We start from the raw sequence: 23,950 nt of genomic DNA, 5'->3' as shown, positions 1-23,950 counted from the left end.
TTCTGCTACCAGTCCTCTGCTGTTCTACACTATGTTGGTTTCCCTGGTAGCAGTTGCCAAATAAAAGTTTGTGCAAGGACCATATAAGCGCAGCTTTAAAAGCTGGGCAGATTTCCTTCTCACTGTGTAGTCTTCAGAACGTTTCCGAAGTATCTGGTTCTGATAATGAAACTTTTTCACACTAGGTTTTACTTAACAGCTTACAGCCTGCAAGATAAAGAAGAGGATCAGAAACTTTAGGGAATCGAAGGACCATTTACAAGGAGGATGTGTCTGATGTGTCAAGAACTATTTCCAGGACTTGCTATTTTCTGTTTTTCCTGGCTTCATGTCTTACATGTCTAATTGCTTTCAAATATCCAAGAGTAAATCTCTGTGGAAATTTTAAAGATTACTGTAATGAAAGAGAAGGAAAAAATTGTGTTGGACCTTCTGGATAGAGCATCATAGAAGGTCATTTGTGTAACTTGATTTATCACAAAAATGCCACTCTTTTGAGGAAAGGAGAGTTGGTTACTTGGTTGTCTTGAATGGAAGTGCATTCATAACTTATTGATAGTTAGAAACTTTTGCTTACTTTCTTACCACATATTCAGATGCGAGAAGTAGGTTTTCCTTGGTAATATACTAGTTCGAATATCTCATTTCTTAGCAGTATGAACCACTTCAAATGAGAAGTGAGCAGCTGTTCAGTAATGCAACCTTCAAACAAAAATTTGTACTGCAAGTGCACCCAGTGGGTACTTGACTTGTAATTAAATTTCTAATGCTCTTTGCTCTATGAGGCATTTTAAACATAGTTAACTGTTTGAATTCAGTTATGTTGTCTTCTTCCATCTTTTTTTAGAATGAGTGTGGAGCTTCCTGCCTTATTGTTCCAAATTAAATATTAAAGTGGATTATGCTTTGTAGGCAGAAACTAAAGTTGACTGTGAGGTTGAATATCGATAACATTTCAAAGATGAAATGATGAGCAACATAAACTGCTTAAACTAGACAGAGCAATGTCAGTTTTAACTTCTTTTATCTCTGGTTGGTTTTATTCCCTTCAGAATGAAGCAGTGTTTCATTAGAACTAAATAAATGAATTGAATACAAAACAAACTCAGTTTTATTGTGCTGAGAACCAGATCTCTGATCATATTTTGTAATAGTAAGCTGTTACTGACACTTACTACAATTAGAAATACATATACGTACTTGAGCAGAACTAGAATTTGAAAACACATTCTAGTTTTTGCATAAAATTAGAACTAGCTTTGTGGGAGAGTCTCTCTTTACAGAAACTCCAACCTCTTCCAGTTATCTGTGCTGTCAAAGTTAGGAATGCAGAACTGATCTTTGAAAACCTCAAATGATAGCAAAAGTGAAATTTGAAAACACCCTTGCTAATATCTTCAAGGTGAATTAAAGTCTGGAGGTGGGACAAGTGCTGAAGTAATTGTAGATCTTGTTTTTAATAGTTATGATTACAGTTGTGATACAGCATTAAATGTTCCAATATCATATTGTGAGTGTATTATTCTGAAATACTGCTTCCAAGATTTCAGTGGTATGATTGTTATCTGTATTTTTTGAATCATATAGGGACTTCTGTGAGAGCATTCATTATTCTTGGAGACCTTTTTCTTTGATCACTATCTCTAGTCTAGGGAAGAATATTGCCTTCTGCAACTGGTCATCTTTTAGATACTGCTTTTAAGCTAGTTGTGTGCATATATTACTGCCATTGAAATGATGTGTGCTACAAGTAGTAGTCCAAAAAATGATTTTACAACTAGTTGACATCCAGGAGAATTTTGTATATTGTCATAATGTCCCTTAGTTTCTTCCATTTGTATTCAAAATTGTCAATTTGTGTTTTTAATAGCTGGATAAAGCAAAACTTCTGTAACACTTTCAGTGATTTGAAACTGTTAAATGGCTTACATTACAGTTCATCAGAATAGCAACTGTTACTCACCAGAGGGAACTTCCATGCCAATTCCATGAAAGTATCAGAAGGACAAAAATGTTATATAATCTGTCTTCCACATAGAGGAGTATCCCTTCTATGGCCATTTACATTACAAGCAATTTTTCATTTTCAATACTAAATACGGGAATGTTGTTGCTGCCATGCGTCTTTAAAACTACTTGGAGTCAAAATTACCTATAAATGAAGGAGCCTAAATTTCTTTAGGTGAAAACAGGTTTGTTTTAGGGAAAACAAACATTTTGAAAGAATTTGAGTCAGCCACATAATGCTTCCACTGAACTTCTTCCTTGTGGGAAGGAGTTGTTTACTGTTCTGCAGAGAGCAACAAGGTTGTAATACTGCCAGGTAACCTTGTGCTCTGGGAATTGATCAGGTGAGTTTTACTTTTGACATTCGGTGTAGCAAGGGGTAGAAGAGTTACTTTGGCTTAAGCAAATTAGTTTTAGAATTTACTGCTAGGAATCTAAACTTACACAGCATGTCAAAAATGTATCACTACTCTTAATTGTGTTCTTCTTTTTCACAATTAAGTGTGATAAGTTTTATGCCCTAATCTGAATAAGGTGTGCTAAGCTATAAAATATATTGTTATGTAAAAGCATACAACTATTTTCTGAAGTAGAATTTTGAATATGTATGTACTTGTTTAATATTAATGTTTGTATCTGTGTACAGAAAACATAGAAACAATGTGGGACCAAGCAAACCTATTTCTCAGCCACGAAGAAATATTGTAGGCTGCAGGATACAGCATGGATGGAAAGAAGGGAGTGGACCTGTAACACAATGGAAGGGCACAGTTCTTGATCAAGTTCCTGTAAATCCCTCGCTGTATCTCATAAAGTATGATGGATTTGATTGTGTATATGGACTAGAACTTCACAAAGATGAAAGAGTTTCAGCTCTTGAAGTTCTTCCAGACAGAGTTGGTAAGTGTTTAGGGTTTTTCTCCTAAATAAATACACATATTGGCTGACATTTATCACTAAATGTTTTCCACTAATGCCTGCAGAATTCCCCCAAGATAACGTGACCATGTAAATGTTACTGTTCAATTTAATTTTTGTTTCATGGCAGGTAATCTAAATGCTTTAATTATTTTTTTCTATTCCACGAAGTTTTGATGATGTGAGTTAGTGCAGTTGCTGTCTTCTGTCTTTAAATAGTAGGCAGAACATTCTTTAGTTTTTAGATTAACATTGATATTTCTGTTAAAATTTCAACTCTAAGCCATCTAGACTATATTGTCTATTTTGTGGGTCTAACAGTACTAAGGTCACATTTTTTCTTGTACTACCCCCATGTACTTATAATAATGGCAGGAAGACATTTTTTAAGTGAATTAACCTGATTAGTAATAATGCTTTTTCTTTTTCAGAATTAGCACTGGATTATTAAACTGCAGGTTTTTCAATCCACCAAGTTTGATATCTACTCAAGTAAACACTAGTTTGTAAACAGAAAAAGCTGTTGCTTCTTCTAACTGCAAAGGAATTGGTAGCAGTCTGTAGGGTGGCATTAGGAGGAACCAAACCCCAAAGTTCAATTAACAAAATCATAGAACTGTTCTGAGCTATGCCTTTTGTTTCTCCTGTCTGCCTCTCCCTGTCCATTGCCTAGTTAAAGTTCAGAGTCTCTGCTGCTGTAGCCTTGACTGATTTCTCATTAGCTTGCATTATGATTGTTTATTCACAGGGAGTACAGTAATTCGTTATTTTAACAATGTTCTGAAGTTCTGTAGTTCTGCAGCAGTAGTAAACTCTCTGGAATGAACAGTTCGTTCTGTGTATGAATTTACTAACTGACGATCAGATTTGTGCATTGATCAGCATAAAGATTATTTTTTACAAAGATATATATCTGTGCTTTTGAATGAATTTATGAAATGCTGTCATTTCAGCTTCGTCTCGAATTAGTGATGCCCACCTGGCAGACACAATGATTGGTAAAGCTGTGGAACATATGTTTGAGACAGAGGATGGCTCAAAAGATGAGTGGAGGGGGATGGTTTTGGCTCGAGCTCCTATTATGAACACATGGTTTTATATTACCTACGAGAAAGATCCTGTCTTGTACATGTACCAGCTCTTAGATGATTATAAAGAAGGTGACCTTCGCATTATGCCTGATTCAAGTAAGTAGGCCAGTTACTGTTTTCTTCTGGCAGCTTTTCTTATTAAAGATTTAGCTGTGGTTTATTTATGGACAGGAGAGCTGACAAACAAGCATCATGTTCATTATTCCCTTCAATTTTTTTTTTGAGGTATCACAGCTAACAAATGTAGTAGTACAAGACAGAACATAAGAACATCTGTGTTAACTGCTGAAATATTTAACTTTTCTTAGCAATGACATATGCAGGGAAATACTTCTTCATAATTATTCTTAATTCTGCTAGAAATATGGGTGTACTACTGTGGAAGACTTTATGTTTGGGTTTTTTAGTGGAAACTGACAAACCAGAAGTCTTTCAATGTTGTTTTCTTATGGACATATCACGTCTTACGGAGTTGGCTCTTGATTTGTGTCTCTGAAGCAGTTCTTGTGGGAATGAATAATATTTTGGGTCCAAGTAATACAGTAAGAACAATGTCACTGAGCTATGTGTCTTCAGTGTGAAAAACTTCTTCAGTAGTTGCTTGTGAGAAAGAAGTACTCATTCTTTGAAAATTTATTTTCTCTCACATTTTGTAACACTAGCAAGAAAAAGATTTCAGCATATTAGGGATATTTTGAATGGGAAGTCTCCTTTCTTCTTCAGGACTTCCGTTAATTTAGAAGGATTTTCACAGAATCAATATTGTTCTAGAGATTTAGATAGTCAATACAAAAAAAGAAGGGGGGAAGCTTATAAAGAATACTTTGGGTTTACTTCTGTGTAACAAAACAGCCTTTCTGACAGAAGCCATCTGGGATTTAAAGAAAATTAATTGTAACTAAGACACATGCAAAGCATTATGTAGTCAACCACTACAGTTACCCAATTAATGATCTGTTGAGTTCGAGATAGTCTTCTTTCAGAGGCACCACTGGTAACGATCTACTGGCAGAATAAAAAAGTGGCACTTATTTGCATAACCTCTGTGTTAATGATCTATGTTTAGATTACCCTCTTCTCTCCACCTAGCAAAAAGCAACATCTCTGGTACTTTTAAAGAGTGAACCACGGATGTTAATGGCAAAAAAGTGACCTTTCTCTTCTTAAAGAAATAAAGCAAGCTCTTTCAGATTTGAATGTTACAATAACTTGTTCTTTGTCTTAACCACTAAAAAGGAGTAGGAATGTATTTTAAGTCTGCTTTTCTTTCTTCCACCTTGAGGGTAGGAAAGTCTTACATGCTTTCTTTCCATTTAAAAACTAGTTGCTTTTAGTGCACTTCACCCTCTGTGCTCACCACAAGATTATTGACTGCTTACTGATTTTCTAAACACTTCTAAGTATTTGCTTCCTTCCCTGAATGTGAATGCTTTCCAGTTATTTTGAATTATGTCCTTGAGTCAACAATTGGATGTTACTATTTTGGAGTAGTATTTTTCAAATCAGATTTTAGAATATCTGCGAGTACTTCTGTAAATTTGGTGGAACTTGTCATAATATTATAAATAAAATTTCTGGGGTACTGTCTCTTCTCAAATATAGGTTCTGAACATGCAAGGAGACCAAATAATAGATAACTTTTTTTCTTTCTAAGGGGAAAATGTATTGCTGGATCTGATACTAAAACTTTGCCTACACTTCTAAGTCAAAATGCAGGAATTGAACTTGCATCTTTGCCAAGAAAACCTCTTCATGTAAAACTGATACTAAGAGGATAATAACTATGTGTGACAATGCATTTATAGAGGAACTGAAACACAAATTAAAAAAGAAACTTCTTATGTTCATGGAAGAATTTTTAAGCAAGCCAATTAGTTCATTCTCTGTTGTGGTTTTTTTCGTCTCCTTTGAGAGTTCTTTCACAGCTCTCAAAACTGAAAATAAAATGGGTAGAATCTGTAAGGGATTCTTAATGCAAACTTGGAACAAGGTCATTAATTTAAAAGCTTATGATTTCCAGAATAAAAGCCACATCAGATCTTACAATTGCTTTAGATAGTTTTTCAGTGGAATACAAACTACAAGTTTATCTAAATCAGGAACCAAAGAAGAGGAGCTGAGAAAGACGATGTGGTTAGCTTCCGTAAAGTACTTTTTACCCTTTATTCTGCTTGTTCTGTGATTGGCTTGTAGCCGATCACTTGGCATGTTACAATCACACTGTTCATTATTCGGATTTAGCATAGGGATTGTCTGGGTAGGTTTTGCCAGAGAGGAAAATAATACAATCAGACTTTACCAATAGCATTATTCAAATATGGAGTCAAAAGCCGCTTTTAATAACAAGTTTACACCTACTACCATTTCAGAAAATATGCTTTTGTTGCAGTCCCATACACGCATTAAACGTTTGAATAATGTGTGTGGAAAGAGAGAAGTTAAGTTAGGCTAGCTTTCTGCTAAGGAGATCCAATGCCTTTTTCTGCTCATGGCTTAAATTAGTTGTCTACAGACATTTTCTACAACTTGTGCATAAATCTTCCTGTCACAGATTTACTTCTCTTACCAATCAAACTGCTATTTTTGTCCTAATAAAACTGAAGACAGTATTGCTTGAAATTTTTTTCTGCTACTACTTTCTAGAAGCATGGCAATTGTTAGGTGTTTGTCTGAACTAAATTTATTAATCTGTTTACAACTTTTCATTGTTTTGTATGAGTTTTAAAGAAGACTCTGCAGTTCTCTTCCATGTTGCAAAATTTTGTTAATGTCTACTAAAGCACACTGGGTTTATGTTACAGATGATTCACCTCCTGCAGAACGGGAACCGGGTGAAGTTGTGGACAGCCTGGTAGGCAAACAAGTGGAATATGCCAAAGAAGATGGCTCGAAAAGGACTGGCATGGTCATTCATCAAGTTGAAGCCAAACCATCTGTCTATTTCATCAAGTTTGATGATGATTTCCATATTTATGTCTACGATTTGGTGAAGACATCCTAGACGTCCTCATGAACTTTTGCCAAATTTGTGGAACTATTAAATGTAAAATTTGTAGACACAAAGACTTGACTGCTTTCCAGTTTAACGAAAGCTTAAATGTCCCTGCGAACCCACAATCTCTGCCAGCAAAACTGTTTTGTTCTGAGTAATACAAACATGACACATTTTGTGTAAGAGAACTCCTTTTCTTGAAGGAAGTTAATATGTTAGGGCAGGAGGGAGTTAAAAGCAAAGAACAGCTGCAAATTCAAGCTGTGTAAAGTTGATCTAGTATTGTAATCATTAAATTTTTTCATAGATTTTGACTTTTTCTTCAATCTTGCACTCACTTGTTCAACTGCCACATGCAAGTGTAGTTTGATATTTTGATACGCCTTCTTTTGTAACATTAAATTTAATTTCTTGGATACTGGCAGTCCTTGTTTTCAGGGTTGGGACAGAGGTGACTTCTGTGAAAGGTTTAAACAGTTTGTGTAGCATCAAGGAGTGCCTAACCCATGTAACATCAATCTGCTGTGTTTCTACACTTTATTTCAAATTTAGCTTTTTAAGAACTTTCAGTGTGTGGAAATGCTTGTGCATTTTTTACTAGTCACAGGGCAGTAGGATATCGTGTTTGGATTACGCACCTTTCAGTGAAGAGGCTTTAAACTATAAAATTACATTTAATCTGTATAACCACTTAATTAGAATATGCAGGTTAATGGCCCATATTTACAAGTTGTAGGAACCAGTAAAATACATGCAACAAGGCTGCCTTCAATCCTATATGTTGTACTTCTTTCTTTCTTTGTTATACACATTTCTTAGCAAAACCCAAGTGCTTGGTGCCACAACTTTAACAGTACATATGCTACTTCAGACAACTTTAGACTACGCATTGGCATCAGTAGTCTCTTATTTAATATCAAAACCTAGCAACCTGAATTGTTTGTGTGTGGACTTAGAAGCCTAACAGTAGTTAATATTTTACATGGCAAATACAATCTCATGCCAGGAGAGTGGGAGGGGGTGTCCTTTTACAGTGAAGATATAACTTTAGAGAAGGAGAAGCATTTGTTGCCTTCTGCTCAGTCTGTTGCATTCCTTTGTGTTGGTTTACTTTTAATCATTTTGGTTCAAGAAGGCATCTTCCCAGTTTATTTTTTTTCTGGCTTTTCCACATAAGGAGTGTCTGGACAAATCTACAGTTTAAACCTGTTGTTGCCTTTTGTGGTGTACGTTGTACTTGCTTTGAGGTATGCTGTTAACTTGAATTTCATTCTATGAACACTAGAGTTCTGCATGCCAGTGGTGTACTATCTAATGGAAGCTATAGGCAGTCTCAGTGGTTCAGTCATCTGCATTAGATTGTGGATGTAAATAGCAGCCCACAACTGCAAAATCCTTTCATGGTTATAATCTTGCAAGGTAGTTGTAAATGAAAATTAGGGTTTGTTAAGTGTGGCAGCTTTTAAAAATAACAGAATTGGAACAACAATCCAGCACAGCAACAAGGTTGTCATGTTACATTAAGGCAGAGCTCCGCAGGAACTGCTTCACAGAAGTACAGCATGTGAAGGCAGTTAACACTTGTTGATGGAAGGAACAAATACCCTGATATCCAACTGTGTGCCATTAATGGAAGAATGCAGGAGAGGTGCTGTTAATCAGAGGACAGAGGTGCAGATTACCTCTGTTGTGGGTATTCTTGATATTGAAGACTCAGTGGTTTAAGCCCCTTTCTGTCCATTTTTTTGCCTGATTTCATATTTTAGCCTTAAGGCTTGTGCCTCATTATGCTGTTGAATGGTAATAAATACTCTCCGTATAAATATGATACCTTAATTCTTTGTCCATTGCTACTATATTGCATTATGTCCAGTATTTCATCATGGGCAACCAAAGGCAGGCTATTGTCTTTCAGTGAATAGCTTCTCAATGCAGTCCTTATGCAGTAAGTACCTGAGTCGTAAATGTTTCTTGTGTTTGAACAAAGTGAGCAGATTTGCAACACAGTGTTTTCATCCTGCAGATCTGTTGTGTTTTCTATTGACTCTTAAGAGTCCTGCATGTAAATCTCAAAGCTGAGCCTGGCTCCATGAGCCCAAGTCGATATTTGTGGCACAGGAATGAGTGAGTGTATTAATTATACACGAGATACATGAATAACCTAGTACGCTGAACTTGGGGCTATATATCTGAGGAATAAGAGGTTTGTTTTGGAATATCTGAGGTTTAGGTCTACTGGAACACTTTTAGCATTAGGCTTGCATTTGTGGGTTTTCTGCAAGCCTATTGAATACACTATGTATTCTGACAATTAGACTATAATCTACAAACTGTAAATTTCACGGTTGTTTTTCGATGTCCCCGTTGTCTGTTGCGTGGGTATTTTCTTTTCACTTTTTTTCTTTTCTTTTCTTTTTTTTTTTTTTTTTTTTTTTTGATAGCTTAAACCACCGTTTTGAGGCTTGAGACTAATTCCACTCCCTGCCCATCTGCTTTGGGCTTTGTTTTAGGCTCATGTTTCAGATCTGCATGCAGTGCTTGCGTTACCCTGGTAACTAAATGTTGGTTCCTTGTTATAGGGGTTCAACATTACTTTCCAAAATCACATAAGGCTTGTGATGGCACAAGCCATGGATCTTTGTATAGAAGTTATTCACCTTTCACATTTACCTGCTGTAGTATTGTTGTATATTGTGTGTGTGCGTGTGTGTGATGTCAGGCTGCCATGTAAAACTTCTTAAAAGGGAAAAAAAAAAAAAACAAATGCAGACCATCCTTTTTTGCATGCTTAGAGGGTTAGAACATTCAATGTAACAAACTAAAGTTGCATGTTAAAATGTTTAGGTTTTTGTTTTGTTCTGTTTTTATTTTGTGTTCAGTTTTTTGTGAATTTGCTTATTGTGCTGTTTTAATGGTTGTTAGTAGGATTAAATGCACCGGTGAGACGAGCATAGTGCCAACGGAAGGTAATTTTCCAGTTGTATGTGTCATACAGCATTTGAAGGGACCATGTATTCTGTTAAAGAAAAAATAAAATTCCAGTTGAATAGCAGAACACTACATTCTTCTTCTTTCTTTTGAGTGCCAAACCCTAAACTATGTTGGAGTAGAGATGGGGAAAACCCTTTTTGTCACAATAGGTAGAAGCATTATTGAAATGGATTGTTTAAACATAGGGGCTTTATGTTCAGAGAGAATTTACTAGCTGTGTCAGGGAAAAGATTATGGTAAAAACAGTTTCTGGTTCCTTGAAAATGCTGTGCTTTTTGTATTTTACATCATTAGTGCAATTTGGATGGTTCTTGGTATGTGTATAGTTCAGAGGTCTTCGTGTTCACATTTTTAAATTAGGTAATGAATTCATCTTTAGAGCTTGGTTTCTTTATTTTTATTTTATTTTGAACAATGTAGACAGTTCCCTGTTCTCTGCATTTAGAAGTATAAACACTTTAAATCTGTTACTTAATTCTGTAAGTAATTTTTATAATTATGATGTAACTCTATCCTTAAAACATTTAAAATAAACCCTTTATGTGCAACTTATGCCTGTAAACTTTGTTCTCATGAGCAAAATGTAGTGATGTCATTTCAGATTATGAAGAAGCAATTTCTTCATTTTTCTGATTGAAATGATTTATTATTTTAATGTTGAGCCATGTATGCTGGTATAATACTTGCCCTATGAAATACGTTTGCTTGCAAAGCCAAATCTTTATTCTTTTTTCCTAATAAGTGCTGGTAAGATGGAACTTGGCTAAGGTTAAAGCATACTGTTAAATTGTATTTAATTAACACAGAAAACTCCCCTCCAGGGGCTGTGCAGGTCTGTGAGGTGTCTCTATTTCCAGAGCACACTAAATATGTCGGCAGTGGGGAACAGTGCAGAAACATTTGGCATTGTTTTGGTGATACATTCATTTGCTTTGAATTAAAACAATTTAAAATTTAATGAAGTGTATTTTACTGGTGATAAAAAACAAAGTTGATGCAAATTGGAGGTGATGAGCAGAGAAGGTAACATCACCATGTTGTAGATTTTCTAAAGTCCTGTAAGTTGTTGTGAAGACTTGATGTGGTTAAATTACTAAAGCAAACTTCCCATGTTGAACAGATTTTCTTTATTACTACCTCTTTTCTGATAATAAAGGGTGCATGGCACTTAAAAGACATGGTAGAGTGGTGGACTTTGTAGTGTTAGGTTAACGGTTGGACTCAATGATCTGAAGGATCTCTTCATCCTAAATGATTCTGTGATTCTACAACATGTTTTTGTCGCCAAGCTCATTTAGTTGTATACCGCAGAACATGGAGTATGCCAGCATACATACCCAAGCCTCTTCGCTTAGTTCAGCTTCCAGTTCATTGTATCCCATTGCCTCTGACACTTCTCCCATTAAAGATTTATATTGTGTACATCTGTGATTAGGGAGTGTCTAAGACATTGCTGTAGCAGGAGTATCACCTGCAAAAAGCAGGTGTTTATCTCTGTGACCTGGCTGTTAAATCATAGTTAAAAATAGATACACTAACGTGTTGTGACTAACACCTGAACCTGTTCTGTATTACCGCTGATAAACCAACCTCAGTTTGGTGGCAGCTTCCTCTGTATAGAGAAAAAGAGAAGCCTTATAAAAGCAAAGATATGTTTATTGCTATCACTGCAGTAATGAACTCACCCCTGAGAGCTGGTTACTTATGAGCTCACTTACAAGCAGCTTAAATGTCAGTGCTTTGTTGACAGTAATGTCCCTCAGATTTAAGAGGGTGGTAGCGGTCCTACTCAGAGCTATTGCTTTAATACTACTGTACTGTATTTTCACATCTGTCAGGTTCCTCGTCCATATGAACAGGTTATATTTTCAGAAAAAAAAACCTGCTCTTTGCTTGATGAGTTACTTATTTTGACATATTTTTTTATATTCATGCTGTAAGCAGTGGAATCATTGATGACTTCAGGGGACTCCGTGGTTTTCTGGAAAGGATAAAGTTCAGTAAGGATATTTTGGAGGAGGCTGGGCTGCTGCAATTTAAGATCATTGAGGTCTAAAAGAAGTAAGAATAGGTCGAGGAAATTCTAGGTATGTTCTTTCATCCTCAAGCTCTGGAAAATAAAAGATTTTTGCTGTTTTACACACTTAGAAGCATTTTTTTACAAACTAACTCGTTTTTCTTTCTGTAAGTTCCTGCCTTAGCATGTTACATCACTTAACCTCTTTGCCAGTATCAGTATCTTACCATTTTAATTCATTTCAGGATTTGTAGCCAGGCGAAATTATCAAGCTACTAAGCATTTTTTTCAGGCTCTGCTCTTCCCACTACCTTGTGAGTTTCCTTATTTCTCTTTCAAAGAGAGTGCAGAGCTGCATATGCAAAATATACACCTGTGTGTGTACAACAGAAAGCAGCTGAGGTCTCAGCAGTGTAAGTAAGGTGGTGTCAACACTTCCCTATTCTACTTAGATGTCCATTACAGATCTCTGCACATTTTCTTTCTGAAATCAGTTACGATTAACTTAACTTGTATGCAGCTTGTGTAAATGATTTTGCAGCCTGACAGTTTAAAAACCTCTGTGTTTTGACACTGGTTCCATCCACCCCCATGCAATTAATCCTTAAATTTATTTCCATGGAGTCTGACCTTTACAAGCCCTTTTTAAATATTTTGATTCCATTGTTCTTCAGATCTATAGATTGATCTGTTCAAAGATTACTTAAAAATGAACATGGACATCTGCACATTCACTTTGATTTGCATAGTTGTTACTTCCTGAGATGTTCCACCCAGATCTGACATGTGAGAGGCATATTTTTGTTAATAAAAAATATATCAACACAACTTTATACTACTTTAAGCATACATTCATGTTGATCAAAGTGAATCCCTGTAAACAGCCACTGAGGAGAGAGGACTTATTTTTCTCTTTTCTTTTATGGGAGATTGCTCAGTGTCAGGACAGCACTCATCTGGGATTTGGGCTGCTGCATTTTAGTCCTGCTGCACTAACTAGCTACACATGGTGTATTCAGCTTTGAAATGGATGGGAGGATGACTGACTAAATTATCTTCATAAAGATCTTTACCACTGGAGCCATGCACTTGGAACACTGGTTGTCATACTTTCCATAAAAGCTGTCAGTAATTTATTTGATTTTGCAACACTGTTTACTAACTCCTAGCTATTTTTAGCTTACTGAGGCAGATGTCTAACTTAAACTTCCATTAATCTAATGAATTTAAAAACATACTAACCTTTTAAGGTATAAGAACAAAATAAATCAGCACAACGGCAGAAGCACTAGACAAGATTAAGTGATTCAAAAGTTATACTTAAAAGTGTTGAAAGAATGGCAACAGCAATTTTTACAAGCAACTTTTTGTTACGTTGCCACACATTTCATTATGGCCAGTTGAAACTATCTTGCTGGGAATCCTCAATATTCCCTAGCATTTTTCATTTCATTCAGGTTTACGCCTTAAAAGGATGTCATTCTTCCTGACATGAAATTCTCTTCTATTAGTCCAGCTCAGTGTATTGTCTCCTCAAAAGCTGGCAGACAAAAAATAAAAAGGGGAGTTACAGTGCAGTTTTCTGAAAAAGCAAGACAGAAAATCTAACTACTCTGATTCAGAATTTCTGATGGTAGGAGGGAAAAAAATCCAAACAATAAAGGATCCATTATCTACTGACTGGGAACTGAGAATAAGAGTTCATTCCAAAAGAAGTGGAAGGAAGATTAAACAGGAGGATGCCCATAATATGTGAGAAATGCAATGTATGAAGTTTCACCAAAGAGAAAAGAAAATACTGATTAATTACAATGGGTAGTGCTTTCTAATACTGTAAATCCAAACATTATCCTGGCCTTTAACTTGATGTTACAAGACTAGCAGTGTACATAGAAGTTTCTTAGCATTTTGGCTTCTACAAATTTAGTATAACACATGGAAACTGTTGTATTTAAAATATAATCAAATTAGACAGGTAAATGGCCTAAAGTAACACCATGTTCTCCAAATTCTGAATTTTTAGTTCAGCTAATACCACTCTTGCAGATTACAAAACTACAACTACCTAAAATTACTGCTAATTGTTATTATCTAATCATACTCCTCTGGATAAAACAAAAGCATTAAATGGAGATGTGAATTGCTTCAAATTTTTAAAGAATACACTTCTGTGTGGAAAGAAGAAAATATTTGAAGAGTGCTAAAAAACCTCACTGCAGAAAGTCTGTGATGCACTTCATGCTTTGTTTTGAGATGCTCCTCTGTGGAGAATAAACATTTTTTTGCACTCAATGTAGGTTCAAGATTGCAAAGATAAGTGATGCTGATATCTGTGTCCTTTTGAGACAATTATTAAAAAACAGAAGTAGGCACTGTGCTGCCAAAGGCAGAAATTTGAATTCTTCAGACATCTGCTTTTCTGTAAACTACTTGGTTATATCACTAAAAGCATTTTGGAAATAACAAATGCAATTTCAAAGTTTGATTTGGTTTTCTTACTGGGATTCATCACTTCTCTTGAATGGTAAAGGTGCAGAGTCACCACCAGAGAAAATCATGCCATGGAGTGAAGAAGTGATCTGGCCAACTGACTTTCTTTTTCTGTCTTTTGGGATGGTACTGAGACAGCAGCCTCCTGCAAGGTATAGCAGCAACTGAACCTACTTTTTACTGGCCTTTGGACTAGACCTGTAAGGGTATAAATACTTAGTTCTGAAGCAGTAATCCTTTATTAACTGGATCACATTATGGTTGGTCCTGTCCCATGCTCTAGTGCTCTCGTTGCAATGTGATTAACAGCACATAAGGAAGATTGTGTCTTGATGCTCCGGTACTGGGGGAGTCCTGTCTGACCTCAAGTCTGTTACTTGTGTTTGAGATCCAGGGCCATCTCACAGGAAGAATTTGTGTCACAGCCAATTGGAAATGCAGAGTGAAATGTGGTCTTACTGTCAACATGGAAGACTTATTCCCTGAGTCTTCTTTAGTACGTAACTGTTTATGGAGACAACAGGTTAACCTTCTGGTGACAGCTGACATGTAGCATTGAGGTCCTTGCATCCTGGACCTGACTTTCTGCATCTTCACCATGTGCTGTTTGCAGTGATCTGTTTCTGTGGCTTAGCCCCCGAACCATCCCTGGAACAGTCATTTTTCAGAGTTAGCAGCCTTATAATTTCTTGAATATGAAGATGATTCTGTTCAAATAATTACTCTTCTGAATTGTTTCAACCATAGGAAAAGTTTTAGGATGAAGTTACTGGGATGCAAGAATTTAAAGCCAGGGGTATTGGGTGTACATGTCAAGTGTTGGTCGTAGAGAGGTTGTAGGGGGGGCTTCTGAGAAAACAGATGGTGCTCACCTTGTGTAGGACACAGCCAGCCCCAACAGTCCCACTGCAGGACACTGCTGATGACATCAGCCAAGCTACTAGTGTTGCCTCTGGAAAGCATATTAGAGAAAGGGTACAAAATGCTGCAAGACAGCTGTGAGAGAAAAGTGAGATTATGTGAGAGCAACAGCCCTGCAGACACCAAGGTCAGGACAAAAGAAGGGGCAGAAGGTGCTCCAGTCACTGGAAGAGAGGTTCTCCAGCAGCCTTTGGTCCAGTCCACAGTGAGGCAGCTGTGCCCCTGCAGCACATGGAGTACCACTGAAGGGCAGAGATCCACACTGCAGTCATGGGAGGACCCTGTGCTGCAGCAGGTGGACATGCCCTGAAGGAATCTGCAGTCTGTGGAAAGTCCATCCTGAATCTGACTCCAAGCAGTACCCATGGCACTGTGGAAAGAGCCCACACCGGAGCAGTTTTTCTGGCAGAAACAGCAGCCTGATGGGGACCCAACACTGGTGCAATCTGTTCCTGAAGGACTGCAGCCCTGGTCCACACTGGAGCAGGGGGAAAAGTGAAAAAGTGAGAGGAGGAATGAGGAGCAATGGACATCAACTAAAACTCGAGAAGTTCTAGTTCAACATGAGGGAGAACTTTATGCTGAGGATGGCAGAGCACTGGCACAGACTGCCCAGGAATGTCATGGAGTCTCCCTGTCTGAAGACATTCCAAACCCACATGGATGCATTCCTGTCTCACCTGCTCTAGCTGACTGGCCTTGGCAGGGGTGTTGGACTGGATGATCCCTAGAGGTCCCTTCCAAGTCTTACCAGTTTTGTGGTTACATGAAGGAGCAGCAGAGATGGAATTTTATGAACTGATCACAACCCCTATTTTCCTCCTGCACCAGCTGGGCAGGAGGCGGAGGTAGAAAATTCAGGAGTGAAGTTGAGCTTGGGAAAAAGAAGGGTGAGAGGAATCTATTTTTGGCTTGGTCTTTCTTTGTTACCATCCTCCTCTTATTTTTAATTGGCAAAGAATTAATTTTTCCCAGAAATCTGTCCTACCTGCAATGGTAGTTAGATACTTAAATGTGGTACTTAAATAATGAGGTGTCTTCATCTCAACTGATGAATTTTCTCATCATTTTTCTCCCCCAGTTCTATTGAGGAGGGGGACTGAGAGAGCAACTGAGTGGGCTTCTGGCAGTCATGCAAGGTTAACCCACCACAATAGCATAGGGATTTATTCTATTCAACAACCTTGTGTGGGATTTTTCCTTTCCTTGCCCAAGATGATTTTCTATGTAACTGAAAATCATAGAATTATAAAATGTCTTGGATTGGAAAAGACCATAAATTCATCTAGTTCCAAACCCCCAGCATGAAAGTCAGCGTTCATGAGGCAGAGAAACTAGCATGTGAATCCTGAGTCTTTCACATCTGTCATTCTCTCAAGTTAATTGTCATTTCAGAGCTCTGAAATACAGTTACTGTTTGTTTAACTCATAGTCAACCAAAGGAACTGGCCTTACCTTCTTAGGCTACTTGTTGTGGATTTTGTAGTGGAGTTTTCAGCCTATGATAATGATTTAGTGACATTGCTTTCTCAATTATTTCTATGATTCTAATGGTTTTAAAATTAGAACACATGATACTACAGGCTAGAGAATGTTATTTTTCTGAGTATGTGCAGGGGAAAGGTCTTTGGGATTTTACAGTGGTTAGATAAAACATGTACAATATAAATGACAGTGAATCCCAGCCTTAAAATAACATTCCCTTTATTCAAACAGCAAAAACCAGAGATTTCTTATGAAAAGGAGCATGCTAGACACAAAACTCTTAGGCTTTTGCAGGCTGCCTGCAAACTCCTGAGACAAGTGACTGCAGTGAGGTCAACGTGCTCTGCCAAAACTCTTACTAGGAGCTCCTGCTAGCAGCTGCAGCATAGCTACATTGGCAACTTGGTTATTGGCAGAAAAATATTCCAGTTTCAGCACTGTAAAACTTATATTGGCTCCCTAGGACCTGGTCCTGTTTTTGCTAATAAAGGATCACCTGAAATATGTGGTTTAATTAAATCATTCAGTCAATCTAGCTACAAGAGAGGCTGCCAACAAGGTGGGCAGGATTAGATGCATGCTGTCTCTTCCATGACTGAAGACTCTTATTCAAGTTTTGCCAGAAGAGGTTGTGCAGATGCCAATTACTTTTGTATGTGGCTATCAAATTACTTAAAGCAACTGAAACTGCTGATAAAATTCTGGAGTCCCTCCTTGTAGCAGAGTGCTTGTGACAATCTGGCCTTTTTCTGCAATCAAAAGCTCTGACAAAAAACCAAAATTAGGTGGTGGTTGCTAGCAACTGTAGAGGACTAGCTGGATTCTGCAGGAAGATTCAAGCAGCCTTACATTTCTCGAAAGGCACATAAATGCAGGATCTAGTATTGGATGACTCTGACCTTGAAGGGAACTCATCTAGTCAGAGGTGTCTTCAGGCAAAAAATACCCAAACCAAACCCCTAAATGTCCGCTTTGTTACACTAAACTGCCAAAGGGCAAGAGTGAAGTGAAAAGTGTGTCTGAACTCAAATGAACTAGAGCAGAATTTTACTAGCTTTTTCCATTTCTGCAGGTGCAAGTGTTGTTCCTTGTTGCCATGAGCTGCTGCTGTATTAGATGACACCGCGTTGTTTCCCTGGCGTACCTGTTTGGAAGTCAGAAATGTTACAGCACTGATATTTAGACTATCTAGCGCTTGGTAATTTGAGATACACTACTCAGGATAACGTTAAATGCAAAGGATCATTGAATCAGGCTTTTTATACTGCAAGGATAAGTTCATATACCTTTGCTAATTTCAAAATCTGTAGAATGGAAAGAATGTACCCTAGTGCTGCACTTCCTATAACAGACTTTTTGCATAGCAGGAATCTATTAATAGGTTGCAGTATTTCCGGGTTAAAAGAAAAAAATATTCCTTGCAAACTCTCAATTCTACCTAATTTATAAGCATTTATAAGGGCATTCTTTCACTCTTTCCACATGTGCTATTAATCTACATTAATAATGCATATTAAACTGGGACACAGAGTTAATGTTGCAAACATTTATTTAAAAATTGTTATTGTAGAACCACAGTACATCCTGATTTGGAAGGGACCCACAAGGATCATTGAGTCTAACTGCTGGCCCTGCACAGGATATCCTGTCCTGTGCCTGAGAGCATTGTCCAAACACTTCTTGAACTCTGTCAGGCTGGTGCTGCTTTTCAGACCGCTTCCCTGGGGAGCCTGTTCCAGTGACAGCCACTCTTTGGGGTAAGAGCTTTTTCTTTATATCCAACCTAAACCTCCCCTGACACAACTTCAGGCCATTCCTGCAATGAGGTCTCCCCTAAGTGTCTCTGGGCTGAGCAGACCAAGTGACCTCAGCTGCTCCTCATACGGGCTCCCCTCAAGGCCCTTCATCACCCTTGTTGCCCTCCTTTGCATGCTAATAGCTTAATGTCTTTTCTATACTGTGGCATCCAAAACTGCACACTGGACCCAGAGTGAAGCCTCGCCAGTGCAGTTTTCTCTAATAATTGTTGCCTCTTATTGGTAAAAATCTGTTGCTTCAAAAAAGGAAAAAAAAGAAAAGAAAAGGAGGTATACCTTACAGTATCTTCTGTACTAAAATGTTTTGGTTACTTGGTAGCTGCTAAAGCTCTCATTCAGTCCTGATGATGATGGATGTCTTTGTGGTAAGAATGCTAAGCTACATCCCAGTATCTCTTACGGAGGAAAAGTTAGATTCCCTAACAGGTAGCCCTTGATATCTTCTACAATTAGCGCTAGAGTTTAAACAAAATTAATAAAATTGTAATTAAAAAAACCTGTGTGGCCCTTATTTGGTTAATTTTCCTACTTGAGAAAAGATAGTGTTATTCTTTTGTGTTCGGAGGTTACGTAGGGGAAGCAGTTCCAAGAACAATCATGAAGGAACATTCACTAGGTACCTGTATCACTGCTGACTATGTCATAATGAGCTGTGTTTGGGTCTCCTGAACCCAGCAGACGAAAAGGTGTTCCAAATGCATCAGCTCTAAGGAATGCTATGAATAGCCAATAACTACTTTAGCTGGCAGGTTGTGTATGACAAAATTTAATTTTTTTGGCTCAATAATTCTTTGTGCACTGACTTCTTTCCCCAGCTCATTGGTTAATGTGTTGGGTTGAGACCAAGAGACTTGCTACTCCTTTTTGTTCACTGTGTACATTGTGGAAAGTAACTTTGCCTGCCTTCTCACCAATAACTCAGATTATAACTCTCTCCTGTAAAGCACATAGTTATGTATTATGAAAATGAATTTTAAAAGCCCCAGCTATTTAATAAAATTTTATCAATGATTGCGACTTATTTAACTATTTAATCCACTGGTATGTCTCCTTTATTCTATGTGTTCTTGTCTCCTTTGGGGTCTGATTTTCTGTCTGGCTAGTATGCACACATAATGGGATTCACTGAGGCCAGTTGCTAGCATGATTTCTTCAGGGATTGCACTACATACAGTATTGCCAAACCAGAGTTTATCTTGATTAGTTTTGTGACTTACATGTTTTCATCAGGGTATAATTAAATAGACGATGTGCTAATGATCAACTGAACCAACAAGGCCTCACCCACATCACACTCTCCTTTGAGTGAATTTAGTCAGCTTTTGCCTTATGGCTTCTCACTGGATGACTATACGGCCTGCCAACATCAAATGTTGGCAGGTATGCATTTCCTACAGAATGCTTAAGAATTATAAACAGACTGAAACTTGGTGTTTTATAACTTTTCACTTAAAAATCCAGTATCATGCATGTAACACAAGTTTTAAGAGACTGTTTATTGCAAATGTCTATTGGATCAAATTCTTTACGAAGACCAGTGCTGGCTATGAAGAAGGTACATGAAGGAGAGAGCAAAGGGTATGTTCCTTAAAGACCTAGACAGGCTTTCAGAACTGTTGGGGAAGATGAAACAGGAAAACCTTGTAAATATGATTGCCTGACAAAAGATTTTGGGAATATGAAAACTACAGGCAACATCGAAATGAAAGCCACTTTTGAAATACCAAGTCTTAGTTACTGAACAACTAGAAAACAATGGTATGGCCACTGAAGATAATCCCCTCTTGATGGAACAATACCCTCTGCTTGCAGGCAGGTCCAAGGGTCAGAGCAGACCCTACTAGCTCAGCAGAAGGGGTCCAAAGAGTAGTTTTTAGAAGTTAAGATGTAACACTTTATGGTAATATAAGAACTCTTATAGGCTGCATGTAAATGCTATAGGATTTGTATCTTGTATTAGATTGGTTAGTGACAATTAGAATATTCAGTACAGAAGATGATTTATTGTATTGTAACCAGGACTTCAGACATTCTCACTTCCATTCTCTCTTCTATTCACTCTATTCCTCTCTTCCACTTCTACTCTTACTTCCACTCTTGCTCTTACACCCTCTCTCTCTCTCTCACCTGCTTACTCTCTTGGGCCTGCTCAGAGCTGAGTCAGGCAGCTCTGAGCAGTGCCCCTATACCCACGCCCTTTACAATAAACCGACTGTGTCCCAAGACCTGCCTATAGAGATCTCTCGTCTCCATCCGTCACTGTCTCCGTCCCGACCGAACCCGTCCGACCCGCCTATAACCTACACAGAACCTTCTCACACCTCACCTTTTGTATGGCTTATAGGGACATTAACTCTGCCACTACAGGGGTATGGAATTACATTGCTTTGAGCACATACTGTATTTTCTTATATTATTTTGGAGTCAGCAAGTCTGAATATTTTTTACTTCCAGTTCATTTCTTCTGCATCTCTTTCTCAGCATGCTGCCCTATATCACTGAAAACATGACTTTATGATTCAGGCTCTTCATATTTTTTTTTAATTCTTAATTGTGTGTAAAAATCTGGAGATGTAATTAACTTCAGTGTTAATTGAAGAAATACAAGGAAAGTAGGATCATCTTTGCAATGTGAGCACAAATAAACTAGAAGTCTTGTGCTTAGATTAAAAAACAGGACTAAATACTGTTACTTTAAAATAATATAGTAAATTCAATAATAAAAAGCTCTTTTCTAGCAAAACCATAAATGCAATTTTTTGTGGTGGGAAGTTTTTATTTAATTTTATCCTGGAATTCCCCAGAGGCTTCCACTTCATGAGCATTGTTTGCAGGATTTCTGGTAGTGTCATGTCAGAGCTACCACACTACCTTGAGGCAGGACCACGGATTCTGTATAAAGAAGCTCCATTATTTTCATTCCCAGTGGAGATTAGGGGATGGAATTAATCACCATAGTGTTAACAACTCTAACAACAACATGTTGTTGTTAAAAGTTGTTATTGTAGAACCACAGTACATCCTGAAATGTCCTAGAAGACATTTCTAACTGAAACAGGTCTTAGTCCCTTTGGTATGAATCATAAAGTGAAACATTTCTTACTGGTCCATGCTGGTGTCATGGAGAACTGTCTCTGTAGTCAAATCAAAGGGAGGTGCAAGACAAGATTGTCCGTGGTATGCAGCATTATCAGTGAATCTTTGATGCCTTCACAGGGTTGATCACATTAAGCTTCCGGAGGGAAGGTATCTGATTTCTCATGCTTAGTAGCTGTTCCTCAAATAGCTTCAAGAAGTTTAATGTCACTGTCATGTACATCCAGCTCTTCTCCCTGTGGAGATGTAGGCAGCTATGAGCTTTTTCCTCCATGCCTAGAGATCTCAAAGACAATCTCAGTATGTTCTTTTCTCATGGCACAGCACTGGTTCTGCCTAACCAGCTTTCTAACCTGTACAGATGAAACAGCTGGAAGTTCCTTGGGTCATTGCTTTAGTTCATAATACCTGAGAAAACACACTTCCACCACAGATTGAAGGAGAAATTGATAGTAATATCAATAATGTATGTACGGTAGCCTGAACTTGTGTGGAAACTTTTTTCCATGTTTTGGTGATTCTACAGGCTCCAAAGGCTATGACTCCGTCCCGTTTCACAACTGTCTCGCAAAGCAGACCATATGGCACATCAAAGACTCAGGTAAGCCTAATTTCTCACCTGCACTATTTTAAGAACAGGCAAACTTCACAGCTCCTTTTGTCTTCTACTTTTGACATCAGGAGGCATTCTGAAGGGGGAACTGCACAAAACAGCACTTAAGATTTGGAGAAAGGATTGATAGGAGATATGACAGATGGGAGGACTACGTTGTTTTAATGTCACTTCTGTATTGGAAGCAGATGAGTATCTGGGTTTGAAAACAGCATAGCTTAACTCTCTGTGAAAATGGAGAAATACTGTATTGAATAAAAGCTACTTCTTTAACACCTAAACAATTCTTTTAGGTTTTCCAGTAGAATATCAGAATTGTAGTAACATATTAGTCCAGATATAGTTGGATGTAAATAAAAACGCCTGCTTTATAAAGATTAATGTAAAAGAATCTCTTCAAAAATAATGATGACTGAACTATTTTCTTTTAAATGTGTGAACTTTTGCACAAGAAGCAAATGGTATTTTAATTAGCAGTATATCTTAATAATAAAAGGCAAAAAGGGTAAGAGAAATGGCAGGGATGCATCTCCCAATCCAAAGTGACCCTGCAACTAGTTCTGATGAGCCTACTAAGATTGCTGTGTTACTTCTGAGGTTCATCTTTGGGCATTCTCTCAGACGTTCAAATATTTAAAATGATACCTTGTTTTTTTCCACTCACGACAGAACGTAAATTAACAAAAATTTTGTGTCAAGTCAATGGAAAAAAAGCATGTTTCAAAAAGACCTCAAAAGAAAATACACGTGTCGGAGAATACTTGTGCTTGGTCCATTCCTATACAAATTCAAATTGGAATTCTTGACTTCAAGTATCACTGTTCTTACTGTTCATACTATATGGTCAGAAGATGATCAGATGTAGAAATTGGACTTTAATTTCACTATGAACTTGGTTGCAATTTACCCAACCAAGCACTTGTCATGACCAATATCCATTCCATTCTAGTGTTCAGTATTTAAAATATAATATATACTCATCATAATTTTATCTTTTCCATAAGTAAAACTGACAGATTTTTGGAGAGGCTGCAGATTAAAACAGGAGAACAACTGAAGAGTAAAAACCTAGAATGCATTTGTGCACACAGTTTTAATGTGAAATATTTTTAAGCTAGCTTCATTAGACACTTGAAGTAGCCATTATAAACACTAGAATTTATTTTGGGGGATACTGATAATTTTTTTAAGATAAATTCTCTTTTTAATTGGGTATTGTGCAAGTCAGGAAAAGGAGACAATGTATCAGGTTTGATTATCACCCTATCGTGACCCTTTAATTAAACTGTAATTTAATACCCCTGCTGCCAAATCATCTTTCATATCCGTTTTTGCAGGTTGCTTTAGGCAGAAAAAAGATATGTTTGTAATATAATTTTTATTAATTCCTAACTCAATATCAGCTGGAGGAAAAAAGCATTATTCAACCCAAACACATTATAAGTGCACTGGAATAAAATGAGAATTCCTCTTATCTACTTGGACAGAGAATAGACAGCCCCTTCTATCCAC

The 23,950-nt window shown here is 37.4% G+C and overlaps 1 protein-coding gene across 3 annotated transcripts in view; it reads left to right on the top strand.

Moving 5' to 3' along the window:
• Nucleotides 1–11,172, top strand: part of SPIN1 (spindlin 1) — a 74,842-nt gene extending 63,670 nt beyond the window's left edge. For 2 of the 3 annotated variants that reach the window (XM_032097601.1, XM_032097602.1), the window contains exons 4-6: nucleotides 2,654–2,907; nucleotides 3,879–4,112; nucleotides 6,818–11,172. In XM_032097601.1, coding sequence (XP_031953492.1) covers nucleotides 2,654–2,907; nucleotides 3,879–4,112; nucleotides 6,818–7,017 — 688 coding nt within the window. In that variant the 3' untranslated portion in view covers nucleotides 7,018–11,172. The remainder of the gene's footprint in view (nucleotides 1–2,653; nucleotides 2,908–3,878; nucleotides 4,113–6,817) is intronic. The other variant, XM_032097600.1, reaches the window with a different exon arrangement.
• The last annotated feature ends 12,778 nt before the right edge of the window (nucleotides 11,173–23,950 follow it).

This window comes from Corvus moneduloides, chromosome Z (assembly GCF_009650955.1).
Source record: "Corvus moneduloides isolate bCorMon1 chromosome Z, bCorMon1.pri, whole genome shotgun sequence".
NCBI classification, from domain to species: Eukaryota; Metazoa; Chordata; class Aves; order Passeriformes; family Corvidae; genus Corvus; species Corvus moneduloides.
The sequence above is the reverse complement of the archived record's forward strand: the minus strand, read 5'-3'. Positions and strand labels throughout refer to the sequence as shown.